The sequence below is a fragment of the Erpetoichthys calabaricus genome, chromosome 9, assembly GCF_900747795.2.
Source record: "Erpetoichthys calabaricus chromosome 9, fErpCal1.3, whole genome shotgun sequence".
Classification (NCBI taxonomy): Eukaryota; Metazoa; Chordata; class Cladistia; order Polypteriformes; family Polypteridae; genus Erpetoichthys; species Erpetoichthys calabaricus.
In genome coordinates this window covers 35,668,592-35,688,190 of record NC_041402.2, presented here as the reverse complement: position 1 = coordinate 35,688,190, position 19,599 = coordinate 35,668,592, and the positions used below count along the sequence as shown (strand labels likewise).

General features: G+C 37.0%; 1 protein-coding gene across 16 annotated transcripts in view; it reads right to left on the bottom strand.

Annotated features, from left to right (window-relative positions):
• The window catches only part of chd9 (chromodomain helicase DNA binding protein 9), a 270,690-nt gene that overhangs the window by 72,840 nt on the left and 178,251 nt on the right, over positions 1-19,599 (bottom strand). For all 16 annotated transcript variants that reach the window (XM_051932075.1, XM_051932074.1, XM_051932078.1 and 13 more), the window contains 4 exons: positions 11,031-11,099; positions 10,342-10,397; positions 8,125-8,242; positions 2,488-2,574 (listed from right to left, as the gene is read on the bottom strand). In XM_051932075.1, the coding sequence (XP_051788035.1) occupies positions 2,488-2,574; positions 8,125-8,242; positions 10,342-10,397; positions 11,031-11,099 (330 nt within the window). The remainder of the gene's footprint in view (positions 1-2,487; positions 2,575-8,124; positions 8,243-10,341; positions 10,398-11,030; positions 11,100-19,599) is intronic.

The window sequence follows — 19,599 nt, the reverse complement described above, 5'->3', positions numbered from 1 at the left end:
ATAAATAAAATGTATTATTATTATTAATGGAAGTACCAGGAGAGAGAGAGAGAGTGCACATGGTATTATCTTCCCAGGATGGCTTGCTGGCAGCCCCCATGGGTTGCAGCGGTGCCTTGGAGTCCCACGCAGCATCATGGGACTCGATTTTTACCAACTCAGTCCTGTTCGGTTATATGTGTGCCACCAGGAGGTGCTAGGGGGACTTCAGAACCCTACTTTGTGGGGCTTCCACCACACCCTGAACTACTTCCAGACCATGCTAACAGGCCACTGGAAGTACTCCTGGGAGCAACATTAAAAAATCTGTTGCTTTCATTCAGGGAGCCAGAGTTAGGAGGTGTAAGACAAAGATTGCCAGGAGGATCAGAAGAGGCACAGAAGTAACCAGGACAGAGAAAGAGAGAGAAAGGAAGAAAGAAGGCAAAGACAAAGAATTGCTGTGTCCTTCTACTTTAGACTTGTGCTGTGGGACATGCTTTCTGGGGAAGGGTTTAACACAATAAATCCTCTTGTTTATTTTATACACTTGTGTCCAAGCCTTTGTGTTGAGTGTTTGAGGAGCTGGAGTACCCTAAACAGGCCATAAGGGTTAATTTAGAATAAAAGTCTAAGACTCAAAGAAAAGAAGTGTACATTGCACAGACTTATCTTGACTACGATCATTTAAAATACACCCATAAAAAGACCTAAAATGTGATGGCATCAAGCATTTGTTTTGCTAGTCCTACTGGGAAACACCTGTGCTTCTATTTCAATCAGTTTTGAATTTATAAATACTCCAGTTCACTCAGTGATACTGGATAGAACACCATTCTGTAAAAAAAAATCTGTTGTGAAACCTTAAACTACACTACTTGCTTGTGGTCTTGTCTTACTCATTTGGAAGACTCACAATCTCTACCCAACTTAAATGATGAGTGGGTGTAGAGCATGTATGAAGACCATTGCCATATACCTCAGGTATAAATTTGGTGTAACATCTAATTGCCATAGTAAAGCTGGGTGGCTAGTCTAGGATAATTATGCGTGATTCGAATGCTTTAATGGCCAAATGATATAAACATGTAAATTAGAAGTGTTCTCCATAAGAATACATTTAACTAAATAAAATAAACAGAATTTTCAGACAAGGACTGTGGTATAGCGGGTCCACAGCTCTTAACAAATGCCAGTTTTAAATAAATAATCACCGCGCTCGCGGCTTAGCGAGGGGGCGTGGTGGTTGTGTGGCTGCAGCAGTTCTCAGGGCGATTTGCGGTGTGGGCGTTTCTCACCTAAGTGCATAGGTGAGAGACCGCCCGCATCCGTGATTGTTCCTGGGGCTACTAATTTTCCGCAGCTGCTATGCCCTCTCAATATATAGAAGCGCGAGTTGGCTAAATGAGGAAATGAAAAAGAAATGAAAGAGAAAGAAGGAACGGAGGTTGCAGGAGAAAGCAGGATGTGGGGAGAGAGAGAGTCGGTACAGGACAGCGAGCGAGTGCAGGCTCGCATGCAGCTGTACGAGAAGCCTGGGTGATGGGCCGACACCCGGGTGTAGCAGTAGTGGTCACTCCCGCTGAGTGATTGTGTAACGGGAGTGACCAGTGAAGGACGACTGGCCGCGTAAGGCTGGGAAGGCAGTGGGAGCCGGGAGGCTTGGTGGTGAAGTCCTTGATGTGAGCGTCCTGGTCATCCAGGAAACCAAGTCTCGAGTATGGGATCAGTGCGCGACCAAAACCAGGGATTGGGAGGCCTCCAGACCGATCGAGCAGAGTGAAGGTCAGCTGCAGAGATAGATTCTTGCCTGCTGCGGGGCCCAGACGGGTGAAGCAGGAGAGACGCCAGGTAAGAGAAGCACCGGGCTCTGAATTGTATTTTAAAGGACAGCTTCCTGCATTGTTTTAACCTCGTTTTTAAAGGATTGTTTTTAACCTCCACTTTTCATTTCTATTTTATTGGATTATTTATTTATTGAAGAGATTTGATAAAGCACTGCACTTATTTATTTGGACACTTTTTTTTGTTCTGTTTTAAATGAAAGCACTTTGCACTATCCCCTTGCTATGTTGTTGCCTCACTGCTTAGCTCATCGGTAGCATTACCAACGGTGACGGGTTCAAGGGCTCCCAAACAGCCGATGGGAGCATGGAGATGAACCCGCATCGTCACAAGGATATTTTAGGGTTCTTAAATACCGTATGTATTTATAGTTGGCAAATAAACTCAAAAATTAATGTATTTTTTACTTTCTTGGCACATATACAGCTAACGTGTGAAAAGAATTTTCTTACACAATGATGCATATTTGCAGCAGTATGACTCAAATTTAAAAAAATAAAAAGCTCTCCATTCTTAAAATCAAAAATACTCAACTGCGGACACATTTAAACAAGACTGTGGGATTAAACACAATGTAAATTATGGTTAGGTTTTTCTATTTACAATTATTAGGTCTATTCCTAAACTGAAAAACTAAGATGAGAAAAGTGATAAGACTAGTACCTCTCCTGTGTCGCTGTCTTCACAATATGAAACCTCTAGCACACGATCCACTTCAATGTAATCTGGATTGAAAGGGTCCTCCTCCATCTGTAATGCACCAAACAAAGATAAAATGTGCAAAGAGTGTTAAATGGGGTCTCTGAAACAACTCTTTGCTATGTGAAGTGCTTTGTTCACTGGGAGAGTAATCTGTGACACAATACATACTATAAACAGCTAGAGGTGTACATTTGCTGAACAAGATAAATTATGAAAATATTTAAAATTGACAAAAATATTATACAAAAAGGAAAAAAACAACATCTTAATCGTTAAAGCAAGCTGGTTGTTGAAACGGAAGTAATCGGAAACCAAAGCAACGAAAAATTCTTTCAGTATGAAAGGCTAAGTGGACTGCAAAGAGATGTTTTTAGAACTTGTTCTAACCTAGAACAAAAATCTTGAGCCTTTCTAATATTTTTAAGATAGCTACTGAGGGAAATATTTCAGATGATAGACACTAAAAAGCTTTTTCTGACATGTTTCAGTAATTTATTTGAAATTCAGTGTAGGTAGCTGGCAAATAAAATCTTTGTTTTATTAAACACTAGATATTACCTTTTTGTATTATACTTCAAAAGATGACTCTAGGTCATATTCAGTATATAGTATGTAGTATATAAAATATAGTAGCAAGCTTTTTATTGTTATGCATAAGTAGTCCTGTCTCTGTGTCTGTCTATCTGCATGAAACAACACTGCTCCCAATGGACTGATATTGTTGAAATTTGATACAATTATTCTTCATGGAAATTTTTCATGAAAGTTCAGTTTTCATTCCAACATCATGAATGCAGTTCAAAGTTTTGATATTTCAAACCCTCCCATTGAAAAGCATTGACAAATAATGAATCTCGTCTATCTTAAAACTGAGAAACCTACAGCTTCAATTATGTATTAGATTACCTTGAGAGGGCTTACTTCAACTTATATATATTGTATATTTTCCTGTTTTACTCGTCTGACAGCATCACCTGATATAAAAACAGATCTATACTAATAAAAGGCAAAGCCCTCACTGACTGACTCATCACTAATTCTCCAACTTCCCATGTAGGTAGAATGCTGAAATTTGGCAGGCTCATTCCTTACAGCTTACTTACAAAAGTTAGGCAGGTTTCATTTCGAAATTCTACACGTAATGGTCATAACTGTTTTTTGTCCATATACTCTAATGGAGGAGGCGGAGTCACGTATTGCGTCATCACGCCTCCTACGTAATCATGTGAACTAAAAACAAGGAAGAGATTTACAGCACGAGTCAAACGCGGGAACGAAGGTAAATGACTTTAATTTTTGAGTGTCTTTTAATACTGTGTAAGCATACATATTAACACATGTGCAATTAAACGTGTGCATTTACGGGGTGATTTCTCAGGCTTAAAAGCTCGCATTTTATTAAAAAGGTGAATGCAAACTGTTTTCATTCTGAAGGGCACAAACCACGTTAGATTTCATGCTCAAGAGTAAGCTCAGCACACAGCTTGGTCATATTACAACCGGAAGGGCGAACTGACAACATGGTATACAAAGAGATCCTTAAGAAATAATTATTGATTCATTTTCCCTCAGTTTAAAAAGGTTTACTTTTCTTATTAATAAAAATTTTAAAGCAGTACTTCGCCGCTGCGAAGCGCGGGTATTTTGATATATATCAAAATATATCGCGTCATCACGCCTCCCATGTAAGCACGTGAACTGACCCGCTGCCGTTTGCAATGCCATATTCGCGAGATACAAGTTTAATGAGAAGACAAGAGGTATAAACGACAGTTTGGATCACTTTGTGACAGAGTTAAAATTGCTGTAGCGAGAAACTTTTAACTGCCGGGTCTTAGCTAACATTAAATAAACCCGTGGACATCGCAACATCACAAAAGAGAGCGGCTCACGTGAAGTGACTGAATGCAGCAGGAGTGATCACTTCAATGAATCAAACCTGTTCAAAAAACACATTTCACAATTGATAAGGTACGAAAACAATATGAAACCGATTGCGGATTTGCGTACAGCCACTGAAACTTTGTGACGGCACGAGACTTGAGGTCACGTGTCTGCAAAAGAACCTCATTCAGGCAACTATTTTTACTGGCGGTGGCTCAGGGGAGAGAGTTTTTATTCCTCGCATCCCCGTTATACCCTCTGATCTCCCATTTCAATTCAAACGCCTCCAATTTCCACTAAGGCTCTGCTTCGCAATGACAATTAAGTCTCAGGGACAGACCCTACAAAAGGTTGACATTGATTTGATATATATATATATACATACACATATATACACTATATACATATATATGTCAATGTATGTATGTATATATGTATGTCTAGATATATGTAGATATGTATATATATGTGTATATATGTGTAGATATGTATATATATATGTGTATATATATATGTAGATATGTAAATATATATATATGTGTGTGTATATATGTATGTGTGTGTGTGTATATATACTGTATATGTATGTGTATGTATGTATGTGTATATGTATATATGTATATGTGTGTGTATGTATGTGTGTGTATGTATGTGTGTATATATATTATATATATATATATATATGTGGATGTGTATATGTATATATATGTATGTAGATATGTGTATATGTAGATATGTATATATATGTTTATGTGTGTGTGTGTGTGTATAGCAACACTCATAACAATGACAACACAATTACACTGACAATCATGTTACGTTATTTTTAAAATGTTTCCTTTTCTTTTTCATAACCTCTTTAACACACTACTTCTCCACTGCGAAGAGCGGGTATTTTGCTAGTCCTCAATAAAAGTTAGTCAAATGGAGGGAGAGGATTGCATGTACAAGCTCGCCTCTAGTACACCATTTAACAGAAAAAGTAGTTACACTTATCTAGAAATGAATGTAAGAGGACATGAATTATGTACTTGTTACTGTGTAGGCATTGAGTGAACAAACATTTACTCAGCATTTATGTTGCAACAAAAACCTCAAGCTTGAATTATCTACAGATTGTAATGATTCAATTAGTTCTCCGACACTATCATTTATCAGTAAAGCTAATGAACTACTCTTCATCATGGGTCGAAAGCAGCTAACAATTTTACTTTAAGAGAGTTTTCTCTTAGTCACTGGCTGTCCACAACCAACAACTAACAACAGACATGAGTCCATGCAACTTTTATATTACAGTGGAACCTCGGTTTGCGAGCATAATTCGTCCCGGAAACGTGCTCGTAGTCCAAAGCACTCGTATATCAAAGTGAATTTCCCCATAAGAAATAATGGAAACTCATATGATTTGTTCCACAACCCAAAACTATTCATATAAAAATGATTAATACAAAATATAAAGTAAAAATACATAAAACAAATTAACCTGCACTTTACCTTTGAAAAGAATCATGGCTGGTGTGAGTGAGTTTCTAAACTCTTGTGGGATTGCACCCAACGGGACGACACGCAGAAGAGCGTCCCAAAGCAATTGCAGTCTCCCAGTGCTGTAGCAGTTCGCCGTAAAAGCGAATCCGAAAAGATCGCGGACATGCTATAAGTGCCTGCCGTCGATGGGTGATACAAGGAACAAGGAACATTATAAATGCGCAGGGCCCTGCTTGTGTCTGTGTATAGGAGAGCGCAGATCCCGCTACAATAAATAATCGCGCTGTTGCTGTTTCAAGCTGAATAAAGCTGGTGTTGCTAAAGTACTGAGACTCAGCTTTGTGTTTTAGGGTGCAGACGGGGACTCGCACGTCACAGCACACACATGCGCGTGAGCACAGACACACACACACGAGCGCGCGCGTGCACACACACATACACACGCACGCGCACACACAGTCACAATGCTAATGCTGCAGTAAACAGTATATGCTCATATGGATGTTGACTATGAGTGAGGCACGCCAACTCAGACGGAGAATAGGAGACGATTGCCCACAATCCCGCAGCGAGAGAGAGAGAAGAACTGTCAGCTCAGTTGTGATCACATGACGCTCAGCAGACAAAGCGTATACATACTACTCGTACTGCAAGACCTCGCTCGTTTATCAAGTCAAAATTTATTAAAAAATTTTTGCTCGTCTTGCAAAACACTCGTAAAGCAAGTTACTCGCAAACCGAGGTTCCACTGTACTTGATTCTGCTGTCTATGAAAGCTATTAAGGCAACACTGCTGTTAAAGTACATTATTTTATATAGCCTGTTAATGCATTCATTTACATTCTTTTAATGCTGTTATTGTTGTATAAGACTCACTGCTACAAAAATATTCAATTAACAAAAATTTGATAACCAACTCTTAGATGAAATAACTACAAAAAAAAGTTCAGTGTACCTGCTTTCAAATTAGATAGCTAAGTCAATGAACACCTCTGAACATGTGCACACATTTCCTAACTTGTTAATTATTTATTGCATCCAAGTAAAAGGGAATAACAACTCTGATATTTTAGTATTTAAGGTATTAGCACACTGAGATATAGAAGTGATTTTTTTTTTTACAGTATGTGTACATTTTTCATAATACCTTTCCCTGGAGCATTGCTGATTGACAATGAAAATTATTAGTTACCCTATGGCATTCAAGTTATGTGCACAATCACACACAGTGAGATGGCATATGCAAAAGGAAAGACAAAAAGGGGGGGGGGGGGGAACGCTTAGCAGTTTCTCCATCATCTGCCCCAGCCAGGACAACATGGAACACTTACACCAACAATCAAAGGTTGGACCCTAAAATGAAAATATTCTTCTATATTTAAACAAGTACTATACTGAACTATTACCAGGGGATATAAGAAAAGTGGTATACATATCATACACAGCACAAGCCACCTGGACACAAATCTGAAAAATGACAAAACATTTAGAAGGATAGTAACATTGTGCATAAACAATAAGTGTATTCAGAACAATATCTGACTGTGCGATACTTTTGATAAATATATGAAAACATAAGTGTCTGAACACTCTATAGGTGCTGTGAACTAAACTGGGCTAACGGGCTTACTACACACCCATAACTGATAAAAAGGTATCATGCTAACAATATATCACATAAATGAAAAATATATAAAAAAATAAAATATTACTTAGAAGGAAGAAAAATTTATGATGTGATTGCAGAATTTGCTGTTATAAAGGATATATGGTTGTACAGTTATATGGTTAAGTGCCTATTTTACATTTTATGTCATCTAATAAGCAGTTTTGTTGCACATGTACTAATATTATTAGATTAAAATATTAATTCAGATGGGAAAGTGATTCAATTTTAGTAACAATGGAATAAACTTCAAGTGATCCATTCACCTTGTAGCTGCACCAAACTGACAAAATTCTGGTACAGTTTTACTAAAGATTTTTGTTTTTACTCCAAATTCTCTGTCTGATACTGTTGTGTGTCACATTCTTCCATTTTTTTTGCTGCTATATTTTCCCCTACTGTTTCTTCACTGTTTTCAAACAATGAATTAGAATATAATAAGATAGAAAAAATAAAATCTTTTAAATAGTATTTTGAACCATATAATTTTTAATGAATAGTACATCTACAATATTGTACACGGGACATGTACTTTAAGATTCAGAATTATCTACTCTACTTACATCTGCAAAGAAGTGAGCCCTTTGTGCCTGCTTTATCTTGAAGCGCTTTATTTTTTGTTGGATCCTCTTGTCTTTCAGAAGTTGCTCCTCAGTGGCCCATTCACAGTGCAGGTAGGAGCTACAAAGCAAGGCACAAAACCTTAGATGCAAATCAGTTTTACCAAAAGACAAGCTAGAAAGTTGAGCCTGATGTTTTATACTGCCTAGAGACAAGATGTCTTAGAGAACATTCACTGGAGTCTTCCTGTGTTTGAGGTAATGATATAAAAGAGAGATCAATCTAAAAGTGAAAGATGGAATGGTATGTAGTATCTCCACGGTATATAAGTACAGTGGGACGGGTTGATATTTTCAGTACATCTTCTTAAACAGCACAACACTCTACTGCACGCAAACAGGACCACAGTGTATCAAAGGTTGCTAGAAAACAGGTCAAATTCCATTATAGCGAACACTGAAGTAAGGAAATATTTAAAATAATGAATACTTATTGTGTGCCTTGACAAACATTCATAGAGCATCTTATTTAACAGATTTCATTTCAACAAAATGTAAATTTCAAAATAACAATTTGTTTTTGGCCACTGAAGAAGATAAAAGACTTAATGCCGTGCTTGTAGTTTTTGCTGAGTCTTGAGAACCCTGCAACAGGCTGTCTCTTTCTTGTAAGACTAAAAAAGTGACAGTCTTTTGTGAAATTTCCAGTCTTGGGCAGTTTCAGCGAGTGTAGGTATAATAGCCGAATTCTGAGGCAGTGATCCACTGAGCATCCATGTGGGTAGTTATGTCCTGTGCGGATGCTGAACTGTATTTGTATAAAAAAAGTCTCATTTTGAAATAAAATATTTTTTGCAGTTCAAGAAGCACTTTTTTTTTTAAGAATAGAATAGAAACCCTTTATTGTCAATGTACCAGTAAAATTAAATTGTAAAAGCTACATCTGTAAGCGGTTATACAGGTATTGTCAAGCTTGAGTCACGGAGTTGCACAAGAGAAAGGAAGGCGAGTCCGGGTTTCCAAGGAGAAATACAGGTACTTATTTACTGTATAGAGAAGGGAAGTACAGTCTCAAGACTTCATTCAAAGTTACTTCAGCACTCAAGAAAGGAGCTACGACACAGGCAATTATCCTACTTTAGCTCCCATCTTCAAATTAGAAGAATACCACCAGCTTGGAATCACCACTGTGGCAGACCAGGAGAGTGAGAGGAAGTGCTGGTCAAAGCCCGGTGTCAAATGTTCTAAACATCATGCGACAACCATGTTATACAGTAATCCTGCTCCTGCAGAGGACAACCAATTACTTTATCCTTGGTTTACTGTTTACCAGACGCAGCAGAGCAGTTACAGAGCTGTCCTCAGGCTGCTGCCATTAGAGATAGTGAATTGCCAGCAACCCCAATCACAACAGTATATGTATTTTCTCCATATTCGTTATAATGAAATTTCTACTTACATTAACATTTACTTATTTGGCCGACACCTTTATCCAAGGCAACTTACAACATTTACGATACTTTATTACATTTATGCTTTGGCGGAAAAAAAAAAAACTAATGGAGACTGGGGAGTTTTTTGGCCTTGGAACCCCAACAGGTTTATTTTCTCCATCATAAAGCCAGTTGGAGTTTTTGTTTTCCTCTCTTATTTGGCCACAGTGTCAGACTCTGTCATTTACTGTTACCATCAATAGAGTCTTAAAAACTGAGCTTAGTTAACAGTAAATTAAACTCACACTTAGGGTCTCTAACATCTCTATTACTTATTTATTTGTATTGCATCAGTTTGAATTTATTTACTTTTTTATCTATTAATATTTTATTTAGTTATATATTAGTTTTATTTATTTACTGTATTTAATTACATTTATTTTTTCTTTGTAGTTACAGGTTTTTGTTTTAATTCCTTTAAAGCACCTCAAACTACATTTTTTGCAAGAAAAATTTCAGCTCTCGACTACCCTATACTCGAATAGATGGAGGGGAAACTGATTGTCTCAAACTCATCTTGTTGGGGGCATAGCAAAAAATATCAAAATGCCCTATAAGATACTAAGTGGACTGTTCCCCCCACTTTGAGGAAGAAAAAGTGAAACTTCTCCTAAATTGTGATGTACCAGATCCCATTGTTTTTAAATGCATTAAAGAAAATGCCTTAGATTGTACCTGTTGCCAAAAGGATAGCCACAGACTTAATACATTGTCCAAAGAAACTTACTAGTTTTTGTATTTGACAAAAAACTCTTCAATCTCTGCCATCACCCCAGGAGAAACCTAAAAGTAGTAGGATATTAATTATTTCTTGAAAAACAAAAAGTATGTCATATAAGCATATTACTTTCCATGTAAGGTTCAAAGCATATATAGTGTACTTCAAAATACTGCACATATTATAAAAAAAAAAGCTTTAGACTGCATAAAAATGCAGAGTTACAATAGAACATCTGATAAAGATATACCATTCAAGGGATTTGAATAAAAAGATATAACTCTGAGTCACAGACATGCCATAGCACATCTTGGTTGTAATGGGACATGCTTCAGTGACATTCTATACTACTGTATACCTGTAATGTTAAAGTTAATTACAAAGATTTTTACAACTAAACTCTGAAACAGAGTTACTTGAAAGGAAATAAAAAAAGGTGACTGTGACATTAATTCTCTCTCTGCTTTGTTAATCTTCTTATTTAGTGTTCAGGCTTTTAGGATTATAATCCTACATATTACAGATCCAGCCACAAAACCTCAACTCATATGTTTGCCGATCTACACCCTTCATTAACCTATCTTCTTAATAAAATTGTTTATGTCTTCTTTTTCAGACTCAATTCAAATTTAAGAGACCATTAAAATCATCAGGACATAAAGGTTTAATTCATAAAGGATGAAGTGGAGGGGGCATACCTCTTTTTTAACAATTCTTGAAGACATGATTTTATCAACAACTGCTGCATCTTCTTCACTTGGATTTTCCTAAAAAGTAAGGGATGAAAAAAAAAAGAAAACAATGTGCTTATTTGTTCATTTTTATGGCTCATATCACAGGGAATGTACAGTAAATCTATGTACTGTATCAATGTAATCTCAATCAAATTAAAGTAAAACATATTGAAATAGTTAACTTTAGATCATGTAAGAGTTAATTATTAGCTAATGCCTGAACTTTTTATTTTACTAAATAACTAGAAAAGTACCAATATTTATCAGCCCAAGGCTAGGAATGTCGAAACTGATTAAGTATATCTGGAGAGTAGGTGATGGTCACTATCTGGGCCAGGTTGCAAGTGTGGCCTTTGAGTCAAGATAATAGTGGCGAGCGATGGATATAAAGTAACTATGCCTAACAAGCATAAGGAAATACTTGCGGAAAAAATAAGCCAACAGAATGAGGGAGTTGTGTCTTAGGAGTCATGATGAAAAATGTATAAAGCAAGATTGTTTTGTGATAAGAATTATAATAAATACAAGGCTCGCCCGGACTAAGGGGCTCACTTCATTGAATTGAAATGGCTTTGTGCTCTATTAAATAAAGTCTTACTCTGATTGCTCATCAAAAAAACTTGTGTTTTTCTTTGAGATGAGAACAAGTTTTTTCTCCACGACAGCATCACGTGTGCCTATTAAATTGTTACAACAAAATGTATAAAATGAAAATAACTGCCCATGCCCATTAGAAATCAACTCATGTAAAAATTCTTCAAAGAAATGTGTGGGAAATCTAATTCCTTTCCTCAAAAGGTCAAACAAATGACATCACTTTATGTATTTACATAAACCAAAATAGTATAAAAAAATTAAATGACATTAACACCTCATCAAAAACAATATTGTAATGGCCATTTCCAGGTAGTATTTGTAGCAGTCCAAAACAAAGGTTTTATTGCTCTTCTGCCTTAACTGGACCATGCAAACTGAGAAAAAAACAACAGACAAAGAGTATCCATGTGTCAAACACTTCTCAAACTCATTTTTTTACCCCCTCCATACCTTTTTTTTTTTTAAAACATAACAATTTTTTACTTCCATAACAATTTCCCGCCCCTCATCATCCCTGCGGCTGCATTATTTATGAGTGGCATATGTGGCTTCTCTGCCTATCCCTCTCCACAGCACTCTGAGCAACCCCATTTGCATGGCTTTTTAGGACAAACTACCTAGGTGGTAATTTCTTTTCCAGACAGTTACAATATTATGAATTACTTTATCCTCTAACTTTCATTCAATAAATGCTGCTCTTTAGCATTTCTGTTCACTTATTGTTCAGGATATTTTTCTCTTTTTTGTTTATTGGACGATTCTCTTTGTTCTTCGTTTTTATTATATGCAGCTCTTTTTTGTTCATTTTCTTTTTTTCAACGTCTGTTATCAGCTCTTGCCGCTCTTTTTCTATCGCAATCTAAAATTCAACGTTCTTGAATAGATAATTTGCCTTTCTTCCTTGTCATTATAATGATTGAGCGAGCGGTGTGGAGGGGAGTGGTCAAGGCTGACTAATTCGGACATGTTGGAAAACTTTTTTAATATAATAGAGATTTGAAATTATAGATTCATTCAAATTAATGTAAAACATATGTTTCAACTATAACACTTGATGGTTAAACATGTAATCACTAAAATGTTATTACTGAAAAAAGGACAGGTAACCCATGCACCAAGATATACAATATACAGCACAATATACAGTATAACTGTAAAATTTTCAACTGTAGTTTTACTCGTAAAAAGAGTACAATCATGTTACTGTATAAAAACCAAACTTCAATACATTTCCATTTAATCTCAAAATAACAAAAACAGGAAAAATATCTAATATGCATTACTTATGAAGAAAAACCTATGTATTCAAAGAAAAACATTTCCCACATACTAATGTTTTGCAATTTGTTTTTCTTTCTACATATAGAAAGTTAGATAGCCTTACAATTACACTTTTAAGGTTTAACACTAAGTATGTACTATCTGAATTAAATGAACTAGAAACAATAGTATGGAAAGATCTGACAATATACAGACAAAGAGCAGGAAATAAAATATTTTAAAAGAGAGATTGCAAGTGAAAATACTATTTAAGTATAGATTCAGGGAAAGGAATTTCATAAAATTGGTTGACAGATGCTGTTTTGGCAAGCGATATATACTGATCAGCCACAAATTTAGAACCAATTGCTTAATACTGTGTAGGTACTCTTCGTACCATCAAAACAGCTCTGGTCTGTCAAGGCATGGACTCCACAAAACCTCTGAAGGTGTCCTGTGGTATCTGGCACCAAGAGGTTAGCAGCAAATGCTTTAAGTCCTGCAAGATGTGAGGTGGAGTCTCAATGGATCAGACTTGCTTTTCCAGTACATCCCACAGATACTCAATCAGATTGGGATGTGGGGAATTTGGAGGTAAAGTTAACACCTTGAAGGGTTTGTCATTTTCCTCAAACAATTTTTTGCAGTATGGAAGGGCACATTATCCTGCTGAAAGAAGCAACTACCATCATGGAAAACCTCTGCCAGGAAGCTGTGTTCTTGGCCTGCAACAACATTTAGGTAGGTGGTAAGTATCAAAACAACATCCACATGAATGCCAGAACTTAAGGTTTTCCAGTAGAAAACCCAGAGCATCACACTGCCTCTGTCAACTTGCCTTCTTCCCATTGTACATTCGGCTACCATCTCTTCTCCAGGTAAACGATGCACATGAACTAGGACGTCCACATGATCTAAAAGAAAACATGACTCTTCAGACCAGACCCCCTTCTTCCAATGCTACAAGGTCCCTTTCTGATACCAATATACCCATTGTAATCACTTTCGGTGATGGACAGGGTCAGCATAGGCACTCTGATTAGTGTGCAGCTATGCGACCCAAAACAACAATGAATTTCTTGAATAGCCCAAAATCATACAAGGAGTGTCGCAATGGGCTTAATACACAGCAAGCTGTGTTGTACTGCATTTTCTGACACCTTTCTCTCATGACAAGCATTAAGCTTTTTGTAATTTGTGCTACAGGAGCCCTTTTAGGGCATTGGAATAGACAGGCTGTGCGAATCAGTAAGCCTTGGATGCCCAGGATCCTGTTGCCGGTTATCCTTCTTTGGACCACTTTTGGTAGGTACTAACTACTGCGTACCAGGATCAACCCACAAGACCTGAAGATGCTCTGACCCAGTGGTTGAGCCATCACAATTTGTCCCTTGTCAAAGCTGTTGAGATCCTGATACTTGCTCATTTTTTCCTGCTTCCAATACACTACCTTCAAGAACTGACTGTTCTTGAATACTCTTTAAAAAAATATGGAGTCTTGTTATGGACTGCTTTGGTTACACTAAATTAGATAATAAAACTAAAATATTAACTGAATAAACATAAATAGATACATTCAAATGGATACAGAAAACTAATCACATTAAAATAAAACATTATTTAGAAATACTGCCACTATAAACCTAATAGCTGCAGATGGCCAAATGTTTTATGTACAGTAAAACCTCGATTACCCATCAGGGTTCGGAACCATGGCCGTGACAGATAAGAGAAAAGACGGATAATAGAACAGCTACTTTAAAAATCATATACAGTAGATTAGTTTAGCAAACAGCCATATTTTTTATTTATAAAAAACTGTATTAACTCTTTTATGGGTAATTTTTTTTTGTTTCTTTTCTCTCAGGGCTGAATATTTTTCCAAAAACTAACTTTTTTTAAAAAAGAACACAAAGCAATGGTTTAACATATCAAATCAACAAAAAATATTTACTTTGACAAATGTTACTGTCTTGCATGTTGTATGAGCCTGTATACTATATGATTTCACATACTATGATTTCACATACATGTTACACAGCAAAGTCCTGCAAAGTATGATATCACTCAAAGAAGCCAATTGCATGAACTGTCACATTGCACTGCTTACAATATGTGTTGCACTGGTGCTTCCTTTTCAATTGTCTGTTGCTGCACTTTCTCACATATATTGTTAAGTGTGTACTGTAGCGAGACAAGTGACCCATTTGACATCGTGCCATGCCACTGCCACCAAGTTTTCCACCCGCATGAAAACCGTATTGTCACCTCTTTTCATCTTCAGCCTGTCTGGCTTCAACTGTGAAGGCATGTGTCTCCTGTTCACCCTCACTGTGCCACAAACTCCAATTCCACTGCTCTGTAGCTCCATGAACAATTCTGGTCATGTATAAAAATTGTCCATGTACACAACATGACCCAAATGTTCATAGCCCTGAAGAAGCTCCAACACAACCTGACTTGTCAAGGGACAGTTCTCTCTTCGAAAGAAATACTTTCCTGTATATGTAATTACTTTCAGGAAGAAACCAGTGTTTGTTTCTGCCAGTACAAAATCCTTTATGCCATACTTTGTGGGCTTGTCTGGTATATATTGGCGGAAAAAAGGGCGTCCCTTGTACTTTATCATAGATTCATGCACAGACAAATCACAGCCAGGCTGATAAAATTGTTTATATGTTGGTTCCACAATGTCAAGCAGGGGCTTAACTTTATACATGGGGTTATAGCCTGACATACCCCTTGGGATTTGCTTCTGGTTATCACAGACATGAATAAAACGTTGCAGCAGAATGTACCAATCACGCGGCATAACCTGTCCAAAGCCACCTGGGGACAAAGCACATTTGGACCAATGCTCCCTGAAGTTATATTGCCAGTCTAGTCCTATTTCTATTTGTAATGCCACAAAGCCCTTCATCTTGTCTTTTGTTGTGGGTTTCCACTTTAAAAAACGAGAATGCGGTGCAAGCGCAGCCCGTGATTAAATTAAATAAAGAGAAAACCGAAATCTTAGTGATTGGCAATAATGGATACAATGAGGCTATTAGAAATAAACTGGATGCATTAGGATTAAAAGTCAAAACGGAGGTAAAAAGCTTAGGGGTAACTGTTGATTGTAATCTGAATTTTAAATCGCATATTAATCAGATCACTAGGACAGCATTTTTTCACTTAAGAAACATAGCAAAAGTTAGACTTCTTATATCATCGAAAGATGCAGAGAAATTAGTTCACGCTTTTGTTTTCAGTCGGCTAGATTACTGTAACGCACTCCTCTCAGGACTAACCAAAAAAGACATCAATCGTTTGCAACTAGTGCAGAATGCAGCTGCTAGAATCCTTACCAGGAAAAGAAAATCCGAACACATTTCTCCAGTTTTGATGTCACTACACTGGTTACCTGTGTCATTCAGAATTGACTTTAAAATTCTGCTTATGGTTTATAAAGCCTTAAATAATCTCGCCCCATCTTATATATCGGAATGTCTGACACCTTATATTCCAAATCGTAACCTCAGATCCTCAACTGAGTGTCTCCTTAGAATTCCAAGAGCAAAACTTAAAAGAAGTGGTGAGGCGGCCTTCTGCTGTTATGCACCTAAAATCTGGAATAGCCTGCCAGTAGGAATTCGCCAGGCTAATACAGTGGAGCACTTTAAAAAAACTGCTGAAAACACATTACTTTAACATGGCCTTCTCATAACTTCACTGTAATTTAATCCTGATACTCTGTATATCCAATTCATTATAATAACTATTCATTCAAATCTGTACTAACCCCTACTCTCTCTTCTGTTTCCTTTTCCGGTGTCCTGTTGGTGGTGGCTTATGCCACCACCATCTACCCAAAGCACCATGATGTTCCAACAATGATGGATGGATTAAAAGCCAGAAGTCTGTATGACCATCAGCATCAAGTGACTCCGTGAGAACCCTAACTACAAAGAGGACTATTTCATTAATGTTAGGTAGAATGCCCAGAGGGGGACTGGGCGGTCTTGTGGACTGGAACCCCTACAGATTTTATTTTTTTCTCCAGCCTTCTGGAGTTTTTTTTTGTTTTTTTTCTGTCCACCCTGGCCATCGGACCTTACTCCTTTTCTATGTTAACTAATGTTGTCTTATTTTAATTTTGTATTTTGTCTGTTATTTTCTTTTCTTCATTATGTAAAACACTTTGAGCTACTTTTTGTATGAAAATGTGCTATATAAATAAATGTTGTTGTTGTTGTTGTGATTCAAAAAATTGCCCTGCATACCTGTTTGTCTCGTCTGACAGTAGCTGAAAAGCAGCATCAGGAGAGAACAGCCTGAAGTAGTCCAGCAGCTGGTAATCTGTCATGTCCAACAGCAAGCCATGCTGTCTTGTGAAGTCCGGTAGCCAGTTTGGCTCCCACAGATCAATGTCTGGGTATTCCTCCCACATGAACCTTGCCGTAGGTGCATCGGCTGCGCAAATGCGCTCAGCTGTCAGGCAATCAGCTGGGGCGGCATCGGCTGGTGTCTGATCAGCTGATGCCAGATCCTCACTCTCTTGCTCGATCTCCTGATCACTGTCAACAAAATCAGATTCTGAAAAATCAGAGTCCGACTCAGCGATAATGCGCAAAACATCATCTGCTGAGTATTTTCTTTTCTGCACTCGCTTTGCTCCCTCGTGAGATGTCAATGCCATCTTGCCTTTGTTTACATTTTGTAACTCACACACACGCAAGGATTAGATGCAGAGTCAATGAGTCTAACATTCCTCCAAGCAGAGAGGGAATGCCTGTGATGTAACAGTGAGTTTTGTTGCCATTAATAGCTGATTGTCGCCCACTACCCATGGATGTTGACTTTTGTCGACATACGCCCTCAACCTCTCCTGTCGACAAAAGTCGACATCCGCCCTTAAAATAGTTAACAAAATAAAGTATTAGCAAAATTAATTACTTTGTATAATATTGCAATGACCAGTGTAATAAGCAAATACAACTCAGAGGTACTGGAGTCTTTTTCCGTAACAAACAGTGCCCTATCTTAAACTCCGTTATCTGGGTTACACAGCACATCTCCAAAACAATAAAAGAAAGCTTTCCCTACCAATAATTATCTACTGCCACTCCCATTCTGTTTTCTTCATTACCACGAATAATCCTGCTTATTGTCTCCTGACTCCCTACTCAAACTTTTCTTCCGCCGCACCTTTCCTTTTCTCCCAACTTCTCCTATCACTCATCTCATAAGAAGCATGTCTGCCCCTTACAGAACAGAAGCCCTTCACACAGCCCTATCATTTACAGCATTCATTCCACCCTTTCTGCTCCTGCACAGCGCATCACAAGCTGCCAGCATGTCATAATACATTAACAAAATATAATATAACAGAATTTAAAAAGAAATTACAATGCAGAAGAACATTAATATTAATACAGAATAACATTACCATCAGTAGTTTCCATTTTTGACATGTTTTTCAGTTTTGTCGGCATCATGCTTTATATATTTCACTGTCGCTCTTCCTACTCTGTAAATTGAAGCAATACTTGAAGCACTTTTGCCATTTCGTAACATTTAATTTCAATTTTTTGTGACAATTCCAACACCACACGCATACGTTTATCGGCCATAACAATGTATAGTAGTTTAATTATAACAAAAGAGAAAAGCTACTAAACGCTATTAAAACAGAAGGTACGTAACTAACACTGTGATTTCAAAATGTGGCATGACACGTGGTGCTGGGGAAAAACACTATGTTCTAACACAGCTCAGAGAATATTATGCAGGCAGTATTAATGGGTAGACGCTGGCATGAGCAATTTTTTTTTTTTTTTGCCCTGACGGTTAGTGGAGACTAACAGTTAATTGAGTGATAGATAATCAAGGTTTTACTGTATTTATTTATGTAGACTTTCAAATAAGAACATTGACTTTCACATACTGGATAAAGAACCTCTATCTTGTCTTTTTATTACGTCTTCAATCTTTTATAGCTAGAGACTTGTTAGTTAATACTGAAATGTGCCTTAACTATTGTCTCATTTACAGTACAGCATGAAAAAATGCATTTCCAAACCTATTTATTATTTCAAGTCTGATTAATCAAATTTGGACTTGAAAGTCACCAAAGCCTATCCTTGTAACATTGGGTACAAGTTAAAAATCAAGCCTTGACAGGATATGCCTTGGATGGATGAGTGTTTTATGTAATTACAGCATGTTTACTAGTGACACCCATAAAGGTTTTTGCTATGTAAGTATATACTGTAATAAAATATAACCACCGGGAACCGAGAAGAAAACACATCAATTAATAAACACAATAATGCTACTTTCTGATTTTTATCATAATTGTCTCCTAGAGACAACATTCTTTTTAGTGCACTGCATATTTCAAATCTTAATTATATAAAATGGTCCTCACACTTGGGCAAATCGAAGCCTAGGAAGTACATAAGAATGAAAAAAAAACAAATTAAGTAGCTTGTTGCCATGTTGTAAGTAAAGATCCCAGACTCATTAATTCTAATAAATATTCTCAATATCCTTTGCTGCACTACAGAAGACAAGTCTAACTTTGTAGATCCTCTGACAATCAAGCTTTAAACGATGGTATTCCTGTAGTAATGCCTAATTAAAACCATAGTCTCAAAAATGTTTGGATCAAAAATATACCTTAAAAGCTTTCTTA